Genomic DNA, 19,175 nt, shown 5'->3' with positions numbered 1-19,175 from the left:
TTCTCCTTAGAATCAGACTGCCTTTGCTAAAACGCCCTTCCACACAAAGCCGAGTGAAACCCATCTTTTAATACAGTTATATACCGCCCTCTTCAGTCCATTTTAAATATCACACAAAAATAACAACATACCTATGTGTTAACAAATTAGTATTCTGTAGTTGCAATCCAACTAAAATAAAATATGTAGATTTAAATGTATTTCCATTATTGTCCATTTCAGTTGGGTTACAACTTGAACTGCATACGTAAATAAATCCATGTAGTCACTAATCAATATGTAGCACAAATGTTGTCTGCCTTGTCATGGAATCAACATTAAAGCACAATTAAATGTACGAGTCAGATGTCATATACAGTAGACTTAATATTTATAAATGTGTATCGTTGGTCATAACAAGGAACACAAACATGAACTGTGCTTTAGAAGCTATTGTATACACAATAAAACCTTTACAATTATCACAAAGTACATTTTGTCATTAACCTGGATTTAGTTTATGTCTTTACAAAGACAAATACTGACCGTTCCAAAAAGGAAACGAGTAATGCAATAGAAACAGTCTAAAATATTGTCGAGCAGGGTTGCCCAAAGTGGGGCCCAAGTAGCAGACTTGCAACCTAAATGCCCTCCAATAAGCACACCATTTTTTCTATTTTAGTCAAGTTATTTCGAAATGTAAACATGGTAGGCTATATGCAGTAGGAGCTATCAGCTACACAACAGCTAAGCACACAATAGGACACAAGCTCGACATAGGTAATAATTATTGCACAATATTGGCAGTGTAAAACATCATATTTGTCAATATGAAAAAGTATCAAGCTTCATATTACTTACATTTACAAAGTTTCCAATGCGGAAAAGTATTGAAAAAGCATCCAGTAACAAACGTGTCTGCATCATTTAACTTTCTTTGTCATGAGCTTAATTAACATGATTCATTTTTTGGGATCATGTGTGACCACAAACAATTACCACTCTACTTCAACTTAAAGACATGTTAAGTCCATTAATGTCTGTCAATAATCCTTAGGCTATTGTATTTCATACTAAACATTGTTTACTGACTAATTTCACTTTATCAAACCTTTTCTATCATTCCATGCTACAAAATAAAAGAACGTTTGTATGATTCCTGCTGATATCCAATTGGATCAGCATCCCTATCATATTGAAAGTGAAAAAGTCCGGGGCAACCTTAACGCTCACACATTTATGTTTGTAAGGCTAACTAGTTGGCCAAGAAGTTGCCATCCATCATTGTTATTGTTACGGAAAATAGGAATTTAGACCACATTTTCAACTATGCTGTAATTCATTAATATGCTGTATATAATGCATGTTCTCTGACTTAATATTTTATTTTGCCAATATGTCCTAAGACAAAGGAGATACTGTTCTTTTTGTAAATTATTTCCTCATAAAAAAACACAACAACTCATCATTTTAAATGGAACAATGCCGATGTAAGGCTAAAGGATTTCCAAATAGCATCCATGTGTCGAAGTACAAACACTATAAACTACTGTACAGTAGTGGTGAAACAACCAAGCCATCAATGTGTGGTGTGTTTGGATACAATCTAAGATGAATAAAGTTGGACTGAAATATGCCCAGTGTATAAAAGAGAGAGCTCCATTGAGGTAAACACAACACACGACAATGACTCATGTGACATCCTAAAGTTTGAAGCAAAACACAATTACCTTTGTATGAATATAAATTAAAATGATATAATTGATAGAGACAATCATGTCACGGTGTGTTGGTGACGAACCCCAAGATGCAGAGAAGGCAGGATTGGTGCAGGAAAACATGATTTAATGTTCAAAATAAATGTAAAACACAAATCAGGAACTAGAAATAGCCAAACTGAAAACAGGAACCAGCAAACAGAAACAACTGGAAACAGCTAACGGCTAACCGGATATAGCTAAGGAAAACAAGAAGTTAGGAGACAGCAAACTACAAATAGCTATCAGGAACAGCTTACCGCTACGACAAGTAGTAGCCAGGACAGGTAGTAGACATTGACATCGACAATCATTAGCGACAATACTTCAGCACAGACTGGATGGCAAGGCAGGTTTAAATAGTAGCTGGCTGATTGATAACAGGTGTGGTCAGGTGCCAAACAGCCGCAGCTGAGGGAAAACATTCGATCAGGGAAACAAGCAGGAAACAACCAAAATAGAAGCACTGACAGGAAATAAAGACAAACACAGAGGAAAAACTAAAACATAACCAAACTGTCAGGGACAAGCCTGACCAGGCCCGGCCCTAACTAATCTGGCGCCCTAGGCAAGATTTTAGGTGGCGCCCCCCCCACCCCACATCGGCAGTGAAGTGTATATACTCACAAGAAACCGAATAGCTTTGTCTTTGACCTTTTTTTTTACTTAAAGAAAGCAAATTAACAATCAGAATAGTTAACAAGATAAAAAAAAATATGGATAAATAAATGAATACAAAAAATAAAAAATGAATATATGAAATACAATATTTTTTACATACATAAACACAAAATAAAACGTGTCAACAAGTTGCATAAAATAAATTAAAAATACAATATAAATAAGGCACTGCACAAAACAAGATATCAAACCAGTATGACTTTAACAACTATATTACAAAAAAGGGGATCCTACAGAGTTCGCTATTTGTGCTTTTTAATATTGCATTAACTAGAATGACCTACAAATGACTGTACACCAGGGAGTACTGTAATTACCTAACGTTACATTGTTATTTTCCATAACAATTTAGCCCCCTCCACAATATTAACCCGACGTTAAAACAGAACTAGCTATTTATTGATTAGCAATTGCCGAATCATGTAACATTAGCTTAATGCTAAAAAGCCAGGTTACTATCACATTCTGTAACAGACAAATAATTTCATGTAGGCTAACGTTACCTACCTGCTACCTCTGTCTTTTTCTCGTTTCTCCTCTTCTTTTCTCTTTTTTCTTCCCTGGGCACCTGACAGTTTTGGCCGTTTTGACATCTTGTGTTTATTTTCCTATGTGGTGACGTCCAAAAAGAGTCATGATACGGGAAGGGAGGGGGCGCACCGTGCCGGGGGAGGGGCATCGTAATGTTGTAACAAATAATATTTATATTAAATAGGCTTTACTTTGCATTTTAATTAACGTGTGATTATTTTATGTATTTAGAAATAATAGTTAATAGTTAATAATAGTTAAATAATAATAATATATATATATTTTTTTCCTCCAACATTTGTGGCACTGGCGTGGCGCCCCCTGATGGACGGCGCCCTTAGCATTTGCCTATACGGCCTATGCCACAGGCCGGCCCTGAGCCTGACAAATCATTCACAGAGTAGGCAATTAAATATGACAGTAGATACAAATATGTATATGAATTAGCTTTAAGAACATATATATGAAGTAAACAATGGTTAAACAAGTGTTTCCAATGCTACAATGACAGAAAAGTCAAAATGTTAAGATAATGCTAATTAATCAATGACTGGAAAAACCCATGTAATGCGCCAAACATCTTAAAGTATCTTTCTTTTTCAAGATGACTTAAAATAAGAAGTGATTGGATGTCTCAGGAGTTAGGCCATGTCAACGCAAACACAGATACTTAATAAACGCATACTTATTGGTGCGTTTAGGCCTCTTGTCCACACACAAATGCATACTTTTGTCCTTACAAACACATACTTTTGCAAACGCTGGCCTATGTGTAAAGTTCCAAAATTCTCAGCGTATGCGTGTTCACGGGACAAACCTAGACTTGTACTCCTCTGATGACTTCACGGTTGTGCATGGTCATTTCCAAAGCTCAACAACGCTGCCTTGCTGGCTTTAAACACAGGACTTACTGTATGTTTGAACGTAAATATGCTGCTATTTTCACCCCACATTGATAAAAAAGACGCATCAAAATGGGTTTCGCGACACTCCCGCCAGCGATAACGACGCTTGGCTGTTTTAGTTGCTGTCGGACCTCCACCTGATGTGACAACTTTGACAAGCAAGAATTTTTGCTTTGTGTCATAAGAAAAGCGCAACATTACCTCATGCTATTAAGCTTTATTTAACGACAGATCATGAAGTTAACTCACATATGTTGGTTCCATTTGTGCACATTTAATATATCACTATGTTGCTGATTAAACACGTTATAATTCCATGAGTGTTGTGTTTCAGCAACACAGGCGCTTGTGTGCGCTTTAACCACACAAAAAAATATTCAAAATGTTGCCAAAGCTCTGTGTGTACGAGCAGGCTGATTTTAAGAATATTGTACATGGCTTTGTTCGTATGGACATGGCCCTAGAATAGGCCAAAAAAGCAATAAGATAAAATAAAATAAAATCCATTGGAAATCATTGTTTGGTAATCACAACAAAATAAATACTGATAGAGAAACTGGAGTAAAACACTTTAACAAAAAGTATTAACAATAACCACAAGCAGTATATATGAGTGCATGTATTTAGAAGCAATGAAATGAGTTATGAAGGTTATTGCTCATACCTCAGGGGAGCCTTGGGTATCTCCAAACATCTCATCAAAGTCAGAAGGACTTTTCCTCAGAGTCTGGTCAGCAGGCAGCGTGTTGTCATTGTAAGAAGACACAAACTTGAAGTCACTGGTTCTAGAACCTGTTGTCAAGTAGGCGTCATAGTTGTAGGTGCTGCGTAAAGTTCCTGTGCCGTCAACATCTGCGTAATTAGGAGGCAGATACGCGCTGGGGATGGCAACTGCTCCATCAAACAACAGTCTGGGCTTTCTCCTGCGACAAAACCTCACACCCAGGACGATGATGATGAAGGTCAGAAAGAAGGTGGACACAGACACCAGCGCGATGATCAGATAAGACGTCAGTTTGGAATTCTTCTCCTCATAAGAAATGTCCTTCAGTTCTGGCACCTCAGCCAAGTTGTCAGAAATAAGTAAATACATGGAGCAGGTGGCAGAGAGAGGGGGCTGTCCGTTATCTTTCACTGCCACAATCAGGTTCTGTTTCATGCTGTCAGATTCAGAAATGTCCCGCTGGGTCCTGATCTCTCCACTGTGGAGACCAATAGTGAAAAGTCCCGAATCAGTGGACTTGACTATATGATAGGACAGCCAGGCGTTCTGTCCAGAGTCTGCGTCCACCGCTATCACTTTGGACACCACAGAGCCTCCGTGTGCAGCTTTGGGGACCAGCTCTGTCATGAAGGAGTTACCCTCTGGGGAGGGGTACAGTATCTGAGGAGAGTTGTCATTCACATCCGATATGAACACACTGACGCTCACGTTGCTGCTCAGAGGAGGAGAACCGTTGTCTCTGGCCATGACGTGGACTTTAAAACTCCTCAAATGTTCATAATCAAATGACCTGACAGCGTGGATCACACCTGTGTCTCCGTTAACAGATACATAGGAGGACACCGGGGCACCGTTCACCTCAGCAGCTAACAGAGAATAAATCACGGTACCGTTCTGTCTCCAGTCGGGGTCTCGAGCACTAACAGAACATAAAGTGGAGCCAGCTTTGTTATTTTCACTCACATATGCACTGTAGGACTGTTCCTCAAACACAGGTGGGTTGTCGTTGATGTCTGCTACAGATAAGTGAAGACTTTTAGAGGAGGACAGAGGAGGAGAGCCCTCATCAGTGGCACTGATTGTAATGTTGTAATCAGACACTAGTTCACGGTCCAGTTGTCCAGTAGTCACCAGAGAATAATAGTTTTTAATAGAAGGAACTAACTTAAAGGGAACATTTTGTTGAAGGGAGCAGCGGACCTGTCCGTTCTTCTCAGAGTCTCTGTCCTGAACATTAATGATGCCCACCTCTGTACCAGGTGACACATTCTCCGGTATTGGATTAGACAGTGACTCTAAATTTATTACAGGACTGTTGTCATTTACATCGTTGATTGAAATGATAACTTTTGCATACGAGGACAATCCTAATCCATCTTTGGCTTTCACACGTATTTCGTAAGATTTTCTAAATTCATAATCAACATGTCCGATTACTCCTATTGCACCCTTTTTATGATCAATACTGAATATTTTCTTCACATCTTCTGTAACATGTCCAAAATCATAACTGACTTCTCCATTCACTCCTTCATCAGCATCAGTAGCACTAACATGAATCACTATTGTATCAGGAGGAGAGTTTTCAGGCAGACTGGCTTTATAAACAGCTTGGCTGAACACTGGTACATTATCATTAGCATCCAGCACAGTGACGTGTATGACTACTGTACCTGATCTCTGAGGAGAGCCGCCATCTAAAGCTGTGAGAAGCAAATTCATCTCATTTTGTTTTTCACGGTCAAGTTCTTTATCAAGAACTAATTCTATTGTGTTTCCACTGACAGCAAGAACAAAATTATCATTCTTTTTTAGGCTGTATTGTTGAACTGAATTTTGTCCTATATCTGCATCGTGCCCCTCTTCTATCACAAAACGAGCTCCTTTGTCGGCTGACTCACTTATCTCTAAGTTAAACAAGTCATCATTAAACATTGGAGCGTTATCATTAACATCTTGAATGTGTAAATTAATTCTATGAAGCTCCAGAGGATTCTGCAGCACAACCTCATGTTTTAGGACACACGAAGGCTTGTCTCCACAAAGATCCTCTCGGTCAATCCTGTCGGCGACAATCAGCTCTCCGCTTTTCATGTTTAGATCACAATAACGTTTGTTGCTCCCCTCTGCGTCAATGCGGGCTTTTCTTGCAGACAGTGCGCTCGTCTCCAGTCCGAGATCCTTGGCTAAATTCCCAATAACAGATCCTCGTTTCATCTCCTCAGGAAAGGAAAAGCTCACGTCTCCATATGCAGAATGCAACAAAAAAAGGACGAAGAAGATGCCCATCTGAAACCATGTGTGCCTTGAATCCATCGTTAAAATATGGGTTAAGATTATTTAAAAAAAAATATCCAGCTTTCAGTGAAAATGTGTCATTCTTCTTGTACAGAAATGTGGTGTGCTTCTCTTTAGAATCAGACTGCCTTTGCTAAAACGCCCTTCCACACAAAGCCGAGGGAAACACATCTTTTAATACAGTTATATACCGCCCTCTTCAGTCCATTTTAAATATCACACTAAAATAACAACATACCTGTGTGTTAACAAATTAGTATTCTGTAGTTGCAATCCAACTAAAATAAAATATTTAGATTTAAATGTATTTCCATTATTGTCAATTTCAGTTAGGTTACAACTTGAACTACATACGTAAATAAATCCATGTAGTTATTAATCAATATGTAGCACAAATGTTGTCTGCCTTGTCATGGAATCAACATCAGAGCACAATTAAATGTACGAGTCAGATGTCACATACAGTAGACTTAATATTTATAAATGTGTATCGTTGGTCATAACAAGGAACACAAACATGAACTGTGCTTTAGAAGCTATTGTATACATAATAAAACCTTTACAATTATCACAAAGTACATTTTGTCATTAACCTGGATTTAGTTTATGTCTTTACAAAGACAAATACTGACCACATCCAAAAAGGAAACGTGTAATGCAATAGAAACAGTCTAAAATATTGTCGAGCAGGGTTGCCCAAAGTGGGGCCCAAGTAGCAGACTTGCAACCTAAATGCCCTCCAATAAGCACACATTTTTTTCTATTTTAGTCAAGTTATTTCGAAATGTAAACATGGTAGGCTTTATGCACTAGGAGCTAGCAGCTACACAACAGCTAAGCACACAATAGGACACAAGCTCGACATAGGTAATAATCATTGCACAATATTGGCAGTGTAAAACATCATATTTGTCAATATGAAAAAGTATCAAGCTTCATATTACTTACATTTACAAAGTTTCCAATGCGGAAATGTATTGAAAAAGCATCCAGTAACAAACGGGTCCGCATCATTTAACTTCCTTTGTCATGAGCTTAATTAACATGATTAATCTTTTGGGATCATGTGTGACCACAAACAATTACCACTCTACTTCAACTTAAAGACAGGTTAAGTCCATTAATGTCTGGCAATAATCATTAGGCTAGTGTTTTTCCATACTGACTAATTTCACTTTATCAAACCTTTTCTATCATTCCATGCTACAAAATAAAAGAACGTTTGTATGATTCCTGCTGATATCCAATCGGATCAGCATCCCTATCATATTGGAAGTGAAAAAGTGTGGGGCAACCTTAACGCTCACACATTTATGTTTGTAAGGCTAACTAGTTGGCCAATAAGTTGCCATCCATCATTGTTATTGGTACGAAAAATAGGAATTTAGACCACATTTTCAACTATGCTGTAATTCATTAATATGCTGTATATAATGCATGTTCTCTGACTTAATATTTTATTTTGCCAATATGTCCTAAGATAAAAGGAGAGCATGTTCTTTTTGTAAATTATTTCCCAATTAAAAAACACAACTGATCATTTTAAATGGAACAATGCCGATGTAAGGCTAAATGATTTCCAAATAGCATCCATGTGTCGAAGTACAAACACTATAAACTACCGTACAGTAGTGGTGAAACAACCAAGCCATCAATGTGTGGTGTGTTGGGATACAATCTAAGATGAATAAAGTTGGATTGAAATATGCCCAGTGTATAAAAGAGAGAACTCCATTGAGGTAAACACAACACACGACAATGACTCGTGTGACATCCTAAAGTTTGAAGCAAAACACAATTACCTTTGTATGAATATAAATTAAAATGATATAATTGATAGAGACAATCATGTCATGGTGTGTTGGTGACAAACCCCAAGATGCAGAGAAGGCAGGATTGGTGCAGGAAAACATGATTTAATGTTCAAAATAAATGTAAAACACAAACCAGGAACTAGAAATAGCCAAACTGAAAACAGGAACCAGCAAACAGAAAAAAGTGGAAACAGCTAACGGCTAACTGGATATAGCTAAGGAAAACAAGAAGTTAGGAGACAGCAAACTACAAATAGCTATCAGGAACAGCTTATCGCTACGACGACAAGTAGTAGCCAGGACAGGTAGTAGACATTGACATCGACAATCATTAGCGACAATACTTCAGCACAGACTGGATGGCAAGGCAGGTTTAAATAGTAGCTGGCTGATTGATAACAGGTGTGGTCAGGTGCCAATCAGCCGCAGCTGAGGGAAAACATTCGATCAGGGAGACAAGCAGGAAACAACCAAAATATAAGCACTGACAGGAAATAAAGACAAACACAGAGGAAAAACTAAAACATAACCAAACTGTCAGGGACAAGCCTGACAAATCATTCACAAAGTAGGCAATTAAATATGACAGTAGATACAAATATGTATATGAATCAGCTTTAAGAACATATATATGAAGTAAACAATGGTTAAACAAGTGTTTCCAATGCTACAATGACAGAAAAGTCCAAATGTTAAGATAATGCTAATTAATGAATGACTGGAAAAACCCATGTAACGCGCCAAACATCTTAAAGTATCTTTCTTTTGCAAGATGACTTAAAATAGGAAGTGATTGGATGTCTCAGGAGTTAGGCCATGTCAACACGAACACAGATACTTAATAAACGCATACTTATTGGTGCGTTTAGGCCTCTTGTCCACACACAAATGCATACTTTTGTCCTTACAAACACATACTTTTGCAAACGCTGGCCTATGTGTAGAGTTCCAAAATTCTCAGCGTATGCGTGTTCACGAGACAAATCTAGACTTGTACTCCTCTGATGACTTCACGGTTGTGCGCTGTCATTTCCAAAGCTCAACAACGCTGCCTTGCTGGCTTTAAACCCAATAGAAGAGGACTTACTGTATGTTTGAACGTAAATATGCTGCTATTTTCACCCCACACTGATAAAAAAGACGCATCAAAATGGGTTTCGCTGCACTCCCGCCAGCGATAACGACACTTGGCTGTTTTAGTTGCTGTCGGACCTCCACCTGATGTGACAACTTTGACAAGCAAGACTTTTCGCTTTGTTTCATAAGAAAAGCGCAACATTACCTCATGCTATTAAGCTTTATTTAACGACAGATCGTGAAGTTAACTCACATATGTTGGTTCCATTTGTGCACATTTAATATATCACCATGTTGCTGATTAAACACGTTATAATTCCATGAGTGTTGTGTTTCAGCAACACAGGCGCTTGTGTGCGCTTTAACCACACAAAAAAATATTCAAAATGTTGCCAAAGCTCTGTGTGTACGAGCAGGCTGATTTAAAGAATAATGTACATGTCATTGTTCATATGGACATGGCCCTAGAATAGGCCATAAAAGCAATAAGATAAAATAAAATAAAATCCATTGGAAATCATTGTTTGGTAATCACAACAAAATAAATACTGATAGAGAAACTGGAGTAAAACACTTTAACAAAAAGTATTAACAATAACCACAAGCAGTATATATGAGTGCATGTATTTAGAAGCAATGAAATGAGTTATGAAGGTTATTGCTCATACCTCAGGGGAGCCTTGAGTATCTCCAAACATCTCATCAAAGTCAGAAGGACTTTTCCTCAGAGTCTGGTCAGCAGGCAGCGTGTTGTCATTGTAAGAAGACACAAACTTAAAGTCACTGGTTCTAGAACCTGTTGTCAAGTAGGCGTCATAGTTGTAGGTGCTGCGTAAAGTTCCTGTGCCGTCAACATCTGCGTAATTAGGAGGCAGATACGCGCTGGGGATGGCAACTGCTCCATCAAACAACAGTCTGGGCTTTCTCCTGCGACAAAACCTCACACCCAGGACGATGATGATGAAGGTCAGAAAGAAGGTGGACACAGACACCAGCGCGATGATCAGATAAGACGTCAGTTTAGAATTCTTCTCCTCATAAGAAATGTCCTTCAGTTCTGGCACCTCAGCCAAGTTATCAGAAATAAGTAAATACATGGAGCAGGTGGCAGAGAGAGGGGGCTGTCCGTTATCTTTCACTGCCACAATCAGGTTCTGTTTCATGCTGTCAGATTCAGAAATGTCCCGCTGGGTCCTGATCTCTCCACTGTGGAGACCAATGGTGAAAAGTCCAGGATCAGTGGACTTGACTATATGATAGGACAGCCAGGCGTTCTGTCCGGAGTCTGCATCCACCGCTATCACTTTGGACACCACAGAGCCTCCGTGTGCAGCTTTGGGGACCAGCTCTGTCATGAAGGAGTTACCCTCTGGGGAGGGGTACAGTATCTGAGGAGAGTTGTCATTCACATCCGATATGAACACACTGACGCTCACGTTGCTGCTCAGCGGAGGAGAACCGTTGTCTCTGGCCATGACGTGGACTTTAAAACTCCTCAAGTGTTCATAATCAAATGATCTGACAGCGTGGATCACACCTGTGTGTCCGTTAACAGATACATAGGAGGACACCGGGGCACCGTTCACCTCAGCGGCTAACAAAGAATAAATCACGGTACCGTTCTGTCTCCAATCGGGGTCTCGGGCACTAACAGAACATAAAGTGGATCCAGCTTTGTTATTTTCACTCACATATGCGCTGTAGGACTGTTCCTCAAACACAGGTGGGTTGTCGTTGATGTCTGCTACAGATAAGTGAAGACTGTTAGAGGAGGACAGAGGAGGAGAGCCCTCGTCAGTGGCACTGATTGTAATGTTGTAATCAGACACTAGTTCACGGTCCAGTTGTCCAGTAGTCACCAGAGAATAATAGTTTTTAATAGAAGGAACTAACTTAAAGGGGACATTTGGTTGAATGGAGCACCGGACCTGTCCATTCTGCTCAGAGTCTCTGTCCTGAACATTAATGATGCCCACCTCTATACCAGGTGACACATTCTCTGGTATTGGATTAGACAGTGATTTTAGTTGTATAACTGGGGTGTTGTCGTTTGTGTCAGTGACTTCAATAATCAAAGAAGTATATGAAATCAATCCAAGACCATCTATCGCGCTTATTTGCATTTCATATGATGACATTTTCTCGTTATCAACAACACCAGCCACTCTCACATCTCCAGTTTTGGGATGCAATGTAAATACATTAATATTGTCATCAGAAACATGATCAAATGCATATGTAATTTCACTATTTAATCCTTCATCTGCATCACTTGCACTCACTGTGATCACCAATGTATCAAGAGGAGAGTTTTCAGGCAGACTGGCTTTATAGACTGTCTGACTAAACACTGGTACATTATCATTAGCATCCAGCACAGTGACATGTATGACTACTGTACCTGATCTCTGAGGAGAGCCGCCATCATATGCAGTCAGAGAGAGCATGATGTCTTTGTTATCTTCTCTATCTAATTCTTTGTCTAAGACCAATTCACAGTACTTCCGTCCACCTGGTTTAGTGTTTACATTTAATTTGAAATGATCATTCTGCTGTAAAGTGTAGCTTTGAACAGCATTTTCACCAATGTCTCCATCATGTGCTTCTCTAAGAGGAAAACGTTCTCCTTTGTCTGCAGACTCCCGTATTTCTATTTTTAATGAATCATCATTGAACTGTGGTGAATTATCATTAATATCGACAACACGAATATTAATACGGTGCAGCTCTAATGGATTTTCCAGCACAAGTTCTTGTTTAAGAACACATGAAGCCTTTTTGCCACAAAGCCCTTCTCTGTCAATCCTCTCCTGAACAACCAAGTCACCATTGTTGAGGTTGATGCCGCAGTGCTGAACGTTGTTATCCTCTGGATCAATGCGCGCTTTACGAGCAGATAACTGGCCCAAATCAAGTCCCAAATCCTTGGCGATATTCCCAATTAGTGATCCACGTTTCATCTCCTCTCGTATAGAGTAGCTCAAGTCTCCATTGATGGTGTCGAGGAAAAGGAAAAGAAAAACGAGGCAGTAGCCAAGAGGTGCCAATCTTTTGTTCTCCATTGTCACAAAATGATAAAATAAAGGCCTAAACGTAAAACAAGATGGCTATAATCTCCCCCAAAATCCAAAGCTTTTCATTCCATCGTCACATTAACAAGCTTCTCGACTGGAGCTATACAATACTAAAATCTGGTACGTGTGTTGGTAAAAATGGGTGGAAAATCAAGTACATGTTTTTCATGAGTGCATGCTGACCCCTAGAGTGCAATTTCTGACATAACAACTTGGTGCTTGGTTAAAAAATTACCCATAAGAATGTCAAAAAATTACACCACTGGCACTTACATATTGCATCACTATTGAGTTGGGAAATTGTGCTTTTTTAAAACAATTTTATGTATAAAACAAATCAAAATGAAACATTGTACATGTTCAAAATGACCAACTCTACAGCAACACAAAATGGAAGTCAAAAGCATTCAATATGTGTTTTTCCAATACAGAAGTTGAATTAAAATACACAAGAGGGACGAGTGGTAAAACAAGGATGGATGGACTAAAGAATCCGCAGAGAAAAGTGTGACAATGAGGGTAGCATCATGGAGACAGATACAGTATGTGCATTCAGTGGCTCCTTAAAGTGTCAGAATGTGCTCAAAGCCAGCAAAGCAGGTCAAAGAGATCATTCTTGCACTAGTAAATGAACAATTCCAACCACACGTGTCTACATAATGTATCACACAATCAATTGTCCGAAGTCGTCCTCCCTGAGCTTGTAATAATAACCACCCAAATCCCAAGCGATATTTTCCAATTCATGCACGTGTTTTACACTTGCAGCCCATCGACACAAAGTAAAAATCCTGATTATAACATGATGGGTGTGACTATTCATTTGTTCAAATGCGATCAGTGGGTTTTTTTAGGGTTTCAAGAGTAGATGTACTGCAGTATGTCAAAACACTTAACAGTTCAAATATTCTATATGGCACAACCATTGATTGACAATAAAGGTAATTTGCCAGGCTTTGTTTGAATTTTACCCTATTAATTTTTTTGTATATACAGTGTATATATATATATATATATACATAGCTTTTTTCCCAAAAAGAACATTAAAGACACAACTTGCAAATTATTTTAAAGGGAAGGGTTCTCTACTTGGCTTAACTGTGGATGAGTGGTTGGCCTTTTTGGCATTACATAGTCAGCAGATTGAGCATTCAAATATATGTTGGGGTATTTCTGTTTCAAGTTTGCATATTATTCCTGTGCATGGGCTTTCCAGCTTCCAACTATCATTTTCCCAAAATATTAGAACTGAGTAGAGTCTCGAAATGTTTAATAGGAGTGCATGTGAATGGTTGATTTTCTATACACTACCGTCCAAAAGTTTGGGGTCACATTGAAATGTCCTTATTTTTGAAGGAAAAGCACTGTACTTTTCAATGAAGATAACTTTAAACTAATCTTAACTTTAAAGAAATACACTCTATACATTGCTAATGTGGTAAATGACTATTCTAGCTGCAAATGTCGGTTTTTGGTGCGATATCTACATAGGTGTATAGAGGCCCATTTCCAGCAACTATCACTCCAGTGTTCTAATGGTACAATGTGTTTGCTCATTGGCTCAGAAGGCTAATTGATGATTAGAAAAACCCTTGTGCAATCAGGTTCACACATCTGAAAACAGTTTAGCTCGTTACAGAAGCTACAAAACTGACCTTCCTTTGAGCAGATTGAGTTTCTGGAGCATCACATTTGTGGGGTCAATTAAACGCTCAAAATGGCCAGAAAAAGAGAACTTTCATCTGAAACTCGACAGTCTATTCTTGTTCTTAGAAATGAAGGCTATTCCACAAAATTGCTTGGGTGACCCCAAACTTTTGAACGGTAGTGTATGTGCCCTGCCTTTTGGCTGGTGACCAGTGTGAACCCTTCCTCTTACCCAAAGTCAGCTGGGGTAGGCTCCAGATCAAGTGTGACTTTAATGAGCTCAAGCGGTATGAATAATAATTAAGACCTGTGCCTGAAGCGCGGACCAGAAAGGCATTTTTGTGTAAGTTAGGTGAAGAAATACTGAATAACTATAACTTTAAGCTTCAAACAATAGAGATTATTAGTCAGCACACCTTATTTCAGGTCCAATATCAGTGACCTCTAACCTCGCAAAAATTCTGAATTAGACAACAATTCCAAAATTCAACATCTGGTATTTTTTCTTCCCAGAAAAGTATAGATAATGTTACAGTATGGCTGTTATAGGTGGACCCAAACATTTGGTCAATTTCCACTTCCTTTAGATGTATGACCAGGAGTTTGATTTGTTTTAGCTATATAGAAAAAAACAAAAAAAACATATGGATGAGACTACATCACACCTGCCCACAACAATGTTAAAGAAGATAAATAGTCGTCTCTTTCCAACAGTTCTGAAGTATAACTTGTATGCAAATTAATAGTAGTCAATGAGAGTGTATTTTCCCTAAAATTAATATCCATGCATTAAACTAACATACTAAATACATCTGTCAAAAGCACTCAGCTTGTGTAAAATCAAATCAGGGAGCCACAATAAACACATTTGAGGAAAACAAACTACTTTTTTGACATCTAAGAAAAAAATATCTAAAACATGAAAACTAACTTTGAAATTCATAAATACTAAGCTAGTTAAAGAATGGCACAACACAAGATTGCATGAATGTGTTTGTGTGTGAGATGGCGGGTTTAAGCTTGGCCAGCTAAATTTGATTAAAATAGCAAAGGTTCCTACCTCCAGAGGGTCAAAAGAATCATGAAGATCATCAACAAAGTCAGAAGGACTTTTCCTCAGAGTCTGGTCAGCAGGCAGCGTGTTGTCATTGTAAGAAGACACAAACTTGAAGTCACTGGTTCTAGAACCTGTTGTCAAGTAGGCGTCATAGTTGTAGGTGCTGCGTAAAGTTCCTGTGCCGTCAACATCTGCGTAATTAGGAGGCAGATACGCGCTGGGGATGGCAACTGCTCCATCAAACAACAGTCTGGGCTTTCTCCTGCGACAAAACCTCACACCCAGGACGATGATGATGAAGGTCAGAAAGAAGGTGGACACAGACACCAGCGCGATGATCAGATAAGACGTCAGTTTGGAATTCTTCTCGTCATAAGAAATGTCCTTCAGTTCTGGCACCTCAGCCAAGTTGTCAGAAATAAGTAAATACATGGAGCAGGTGGCAGAGAGAGGGGGCTGTCCGTTATCTTTCACTGCCACAATCAGGTTCTGTTTCATGCTGTCAGATTCAGAAATGTCCCGCTGGGTCCTGATCTCTCCACTGTGGAGACCAATGGTGAAAAGTCCTGGATCAGTGGACTTGACTATATGATAGGACAGCCAGGCATTCTGTCCGGAGTCTGCATCCACCGCTATCACTTTGGACACCACAGAGCCTCCGTGTGCAGCTTTGGGGACCAGCTCTGTCATGAAGGAGTTACCCTCTGGGGAGGGGTACAGTATCTGAGGAGAGTTGTCATTCACATCCGATATGAACACACTGACGCTCACGTTGCTGCTCAGCGGAGGAGAACCGTTGTCTCTGGCCATGACGTGGACTTTAAAACTTCTCAGGTGTTCGTAATCAAATGACCTGACAGCGTGGATCACACCTGTGTCTCCGTTAACAGATACATAGGAGGACACCGGGGCACCGTTCACCTCAGCAGCTAACAGAGAATAAATCACGGTACCGTTCTGTCTCCAGTCGGGGTCTCGAGCACTAACGGAACATAAAGTGGAGCCAGCTTTGTTATTTTCACTCACATATGCACTGTAGGACTGTTCCTCAAACACAGGTGGGTTGTCGTTGATGTCTGCTACAGATAAGTGGAGACTTTTAGAGGAGGACAGAGGAGGAGAGCCCTCGTCAGTGGCACTGATTGTAATGTTGTAATCAGACACTAGTTCACGGTCCAGTTGTCCAGTAGTCACCAGAGAATAATAGTTTTTTAGAGAAGGAACTAACTTAAAGGGGACATTTGGTTGAATGAAGCAGCGGACCTGTCCATTCTGCTCAGAGTCTCTGTCCTGAACATTAATGATGCCCACCTCTGTACCAGGTGACACATTCTCTGGTATTGGATTAGACAGTGATTTTAGTTGTATAACTGGGGTGTTGTCGTTTGTGTCAGTGACTTCAATAATCAAAGAACTATATGAAATCAATCCAAGACCATCTATCGCGCTTATTTGCATTTCATATGATGACATTTTCTCGTTATCAACAACACCAGCCACTCTAACATCTCCAGTTTTGGGATGTAATGTAAATACATTAATATCGTCATCAGATACATGATCAAATGCATATGTAATTTCACTATTCAATCCTTCATCTGCATCACTTGCACTCACTGTGATCACCAATGTATCAAGAGGAGAGTTTTCAGGCAGACTGGCTTTATAGACTGTCTGACTAAACACTGGTACATTATCATTAGCATCCAGCACAGTGACATGTATGACTACTGTACCTGATCTCTGAGGAGAGCCGCCATCATATGCAGTCAGAGAGAGCATGATGTCTTTTTCATCTTCTCTATCTAATTCTTTGTCTAAGACCAATTCACAGTACTTCCGTCCACCTGGTTTAGTGTTTACGTTTAATTTGAAATGATCATTCTGCTGTAAAGTGTAGCTTTGAACAGCATTTTCTCCGATATCTCCATCATGTGCTTCTCTAAGAGGAAAACGAGCACCCCTGACTGCTATTTCGAGTATTTCAAATTTAAGTGATTCCTCATTGAATTGGGGTGAATTATCATTAATGTCTAAAACACGTATATTAATAGGGTGCAGCTCTAATGGATTTTCCAGCACTAGTTCTTGTTTAAGAACACATGAAGCCTTTTTGCCACAAAGCCCTTCTCTGTCAATCCTCTCCTGAACAATCAAGTCACCAGTGTTGAGGTTGATGCCGCAGTGCTGAACGTTGTTATCCTCTGGATCAATGCGTGCTTTACGAGCAGATAACTGGCCCAAACCAAGTCCCAAATCCTTGGCGATATTACCAATTAGTGATCCACGTTTCATCTCCTCTCGTATAGAGTAGCTCAAGTCTCCATTGATGGTGTGGAGGAAAAGGAAAAGAAAAACGAGGCAGTAGCCAAGAGGTGCCAATCTTTTGTTCTCCATTGTCACAAAATGATAAAAAAAAAAGGTCTAGACGTAAAACAAGATGGCTATAATCTCCCCCAAAATCCAAAGCTTTTCATTCCATCGTCACATTAACAAGCTTCTCGACCGGAGCTACACAATACTAAAATGTGGTACGTGTGTTAGTATAAATGGGTTGAAAATCAAGTACATGTTTTTCATGAGTGCATGCTGACCCCTAGAGTGCAATTTATGACATAACAACTTGGTGCTTGGTTAAAAAATTACCTATAAGAATGTCACAAAATTACACCACTGGCACATACATATTGCATCACTATTGAGTTGGGAAATTGTGCTTTTTTAAAACGATTGTATGTATAAAACAAATCAAAATGAAACATTGTACATGTTTAAAATGACCAATTCTACAGCAACACAAAACGGAAGTCAAAAGCATTCAATATGTGTTTTTCCAATACAGAAGTTGAATTAAAATACACGGGAGGGACGAGCGGTAAAACATGGATGGATGGACTAAAGAATTCGCAGAGAAAAGTGTGACAATGATGGTAGCATCATGGACAGAGAAATGTGCATTCAGTGGCTCCTTGAAGTGTCAGAATGTGCTCAAAGCCAGCAAAGCAGGTCAAAGAGATCATTCTTGCACTAGTAAATGAACAATTCCAACCACACGTGTCTACATAATGTATCACACAATCAATTGTCCGAAGTCGGCCTCCCTGAGCTTGTAATATTAACCACCCAAATCCCAAGCGATATTTTCCAATTCATGCACGTGTTTTACACTTGCAGCCCATCGACACAAAATAAAAATCTTGATTATAACATGATGGGTGTGACTATTCATTTGTTCAAATGAGATCAGTGTTTTTGTGTTTTTTTTTAGGGTTTCAAGAGTAGATGTACTGCAGTATGTCAAAACACTTAACAGTTCAAATATTCTATATGGCACAACCATTGATTGACAATAAAGGTAATTTGCCAGGCTTTGTTTGAATTTGACCCTATTTATTTTTTTGTATATATATATATAGCTTTTTTCTCCATAAGAACATTAAAGACACAACTTGCAAATTATTTTAAAGGGAATGGTTCTCTACTTGGCTTAACTGTGGATGAGTGGTTGGCCTTTTTGGCATTACATAGTCAGCAGATTGAGCATTCAAATATATGTTGGGGTATTTCTGTTTCAAGTTTGCATATTATTCCTGTGCATGGGCTTTCCAGCTTCCAACTATCATTTTCCCAA

General features: G+C 39.1%; 3 protein-coding genes across 4 annotated transcripts; all 3 read right to left on the bottom strand.

The window, feature by feature from the left end:
• Positions 1–4,511: 4,511 nt before the first annotated feature.
• Positions 4,512–7,886, bottom strand: LOC133648202 (protocadherin gamma-A11-like). Of its 2 annotated transcripts, XM_062044040.1 has the most exons (2): positions 7,863–7,886; positions 4,512–6,866 (listed from the first exon to the last, which is right to left on the bottom strand). In XM_062044040.1, the coding sequence occupies exons 1-2, from the start codon at positions 7,884–7,886 to the stop codon at positions 4,512–4,514; spliced, it is 2,379 nt and encodes a 792-aa protein (XP_061900024.1). The 2 variants fall into 2 exon arrangements, with proteins under 2 accessions (XP_061900024.1, XP_061900022.1); XM_062044038.1 differs by lacking the exon at positions 7,863–7,886 and having other exon boundaries at positions 4,512–6,901.
• A 2,542-nt stretch (positions 7,887–10,428) lies between these two features.
• LOC133648195 (protocadherin beta-16-like) lies at positions 10,429–12,840 on the bottom strand. The gene has a single exon (XM_062044032.1). The coding sequence runs from the start codon at positions 12,826–12,828 to the stop codon at positions 10,429–10,431; it is 2,400 nt and encodes a 799-aa protein (XP_061900016.1). The 5' UTR covers positions 12,829–12,840.
• An 858-nt stretch (positions 12,841–13,698) lies between these two features.
• Positions 13,699–18,039, bottom strand: LOC133648118 (protocadherin beta-16-like). The gene is made up of 2 exons (XM_062043900.1): positions 15,548–18,039; positions 13,699–13,713 (listed from the first exon to the last, which is right to left on the bottom strand). Exons 1-2 carry the CDS (start codon positions 17,939–17,941, stop codon positions 13,699–13,701), a joined length of 2,409 nt encoding a protein of 802 aa, XP_061899884.1. The 5' UTR covers positions 17,942–18,039.
• Positions 18,040–19,175: the final 1,136 nt, after the last annotated feature.

This window comes from Entelurus aequoreus, linkage group LG04 (assembly GCF_033978785.1).
Source record: "Entelurus aequoreus isolate RoL-2023_Sb linkage group LG04, RoL_Eaeq_v1.1, whole genome shotgun sequence".
Classification (NCBI taxonomy): domain Eukaryota; kingdom Metazoa; phylum Chordata; class Actinopteri; order Syngnathiformes; family Syngnathidae; genus Entelurus; species Entelurus aequoreus.
This window is presented reverse-complemented; position numbering and strand designations above follow the sequence as displayed.

Coding starts and splice junctions, on each gene's coding strand:
- LOC133648118 (XM_062043900.1), bottom strand. CDS start 17,941: ATGGAGAACAAAAGATTGGCACCTCTTGGCTACTGCCTCGTTTTTCTT.
- LOC133648195 (XM_062044032.1), bottom strand. CDS start 12,828: ATGGAGAACAAAAGATTGGCACCTCTTGGCTACTGCCTCGTTTTTCTT.
- LOC133648202 (XM_062044038.1), bottom strand. CDS start 6,893: ATGGATTCAAGGCACACATGGTTTCAGATGGGCATCTTCTTCGTCCTT.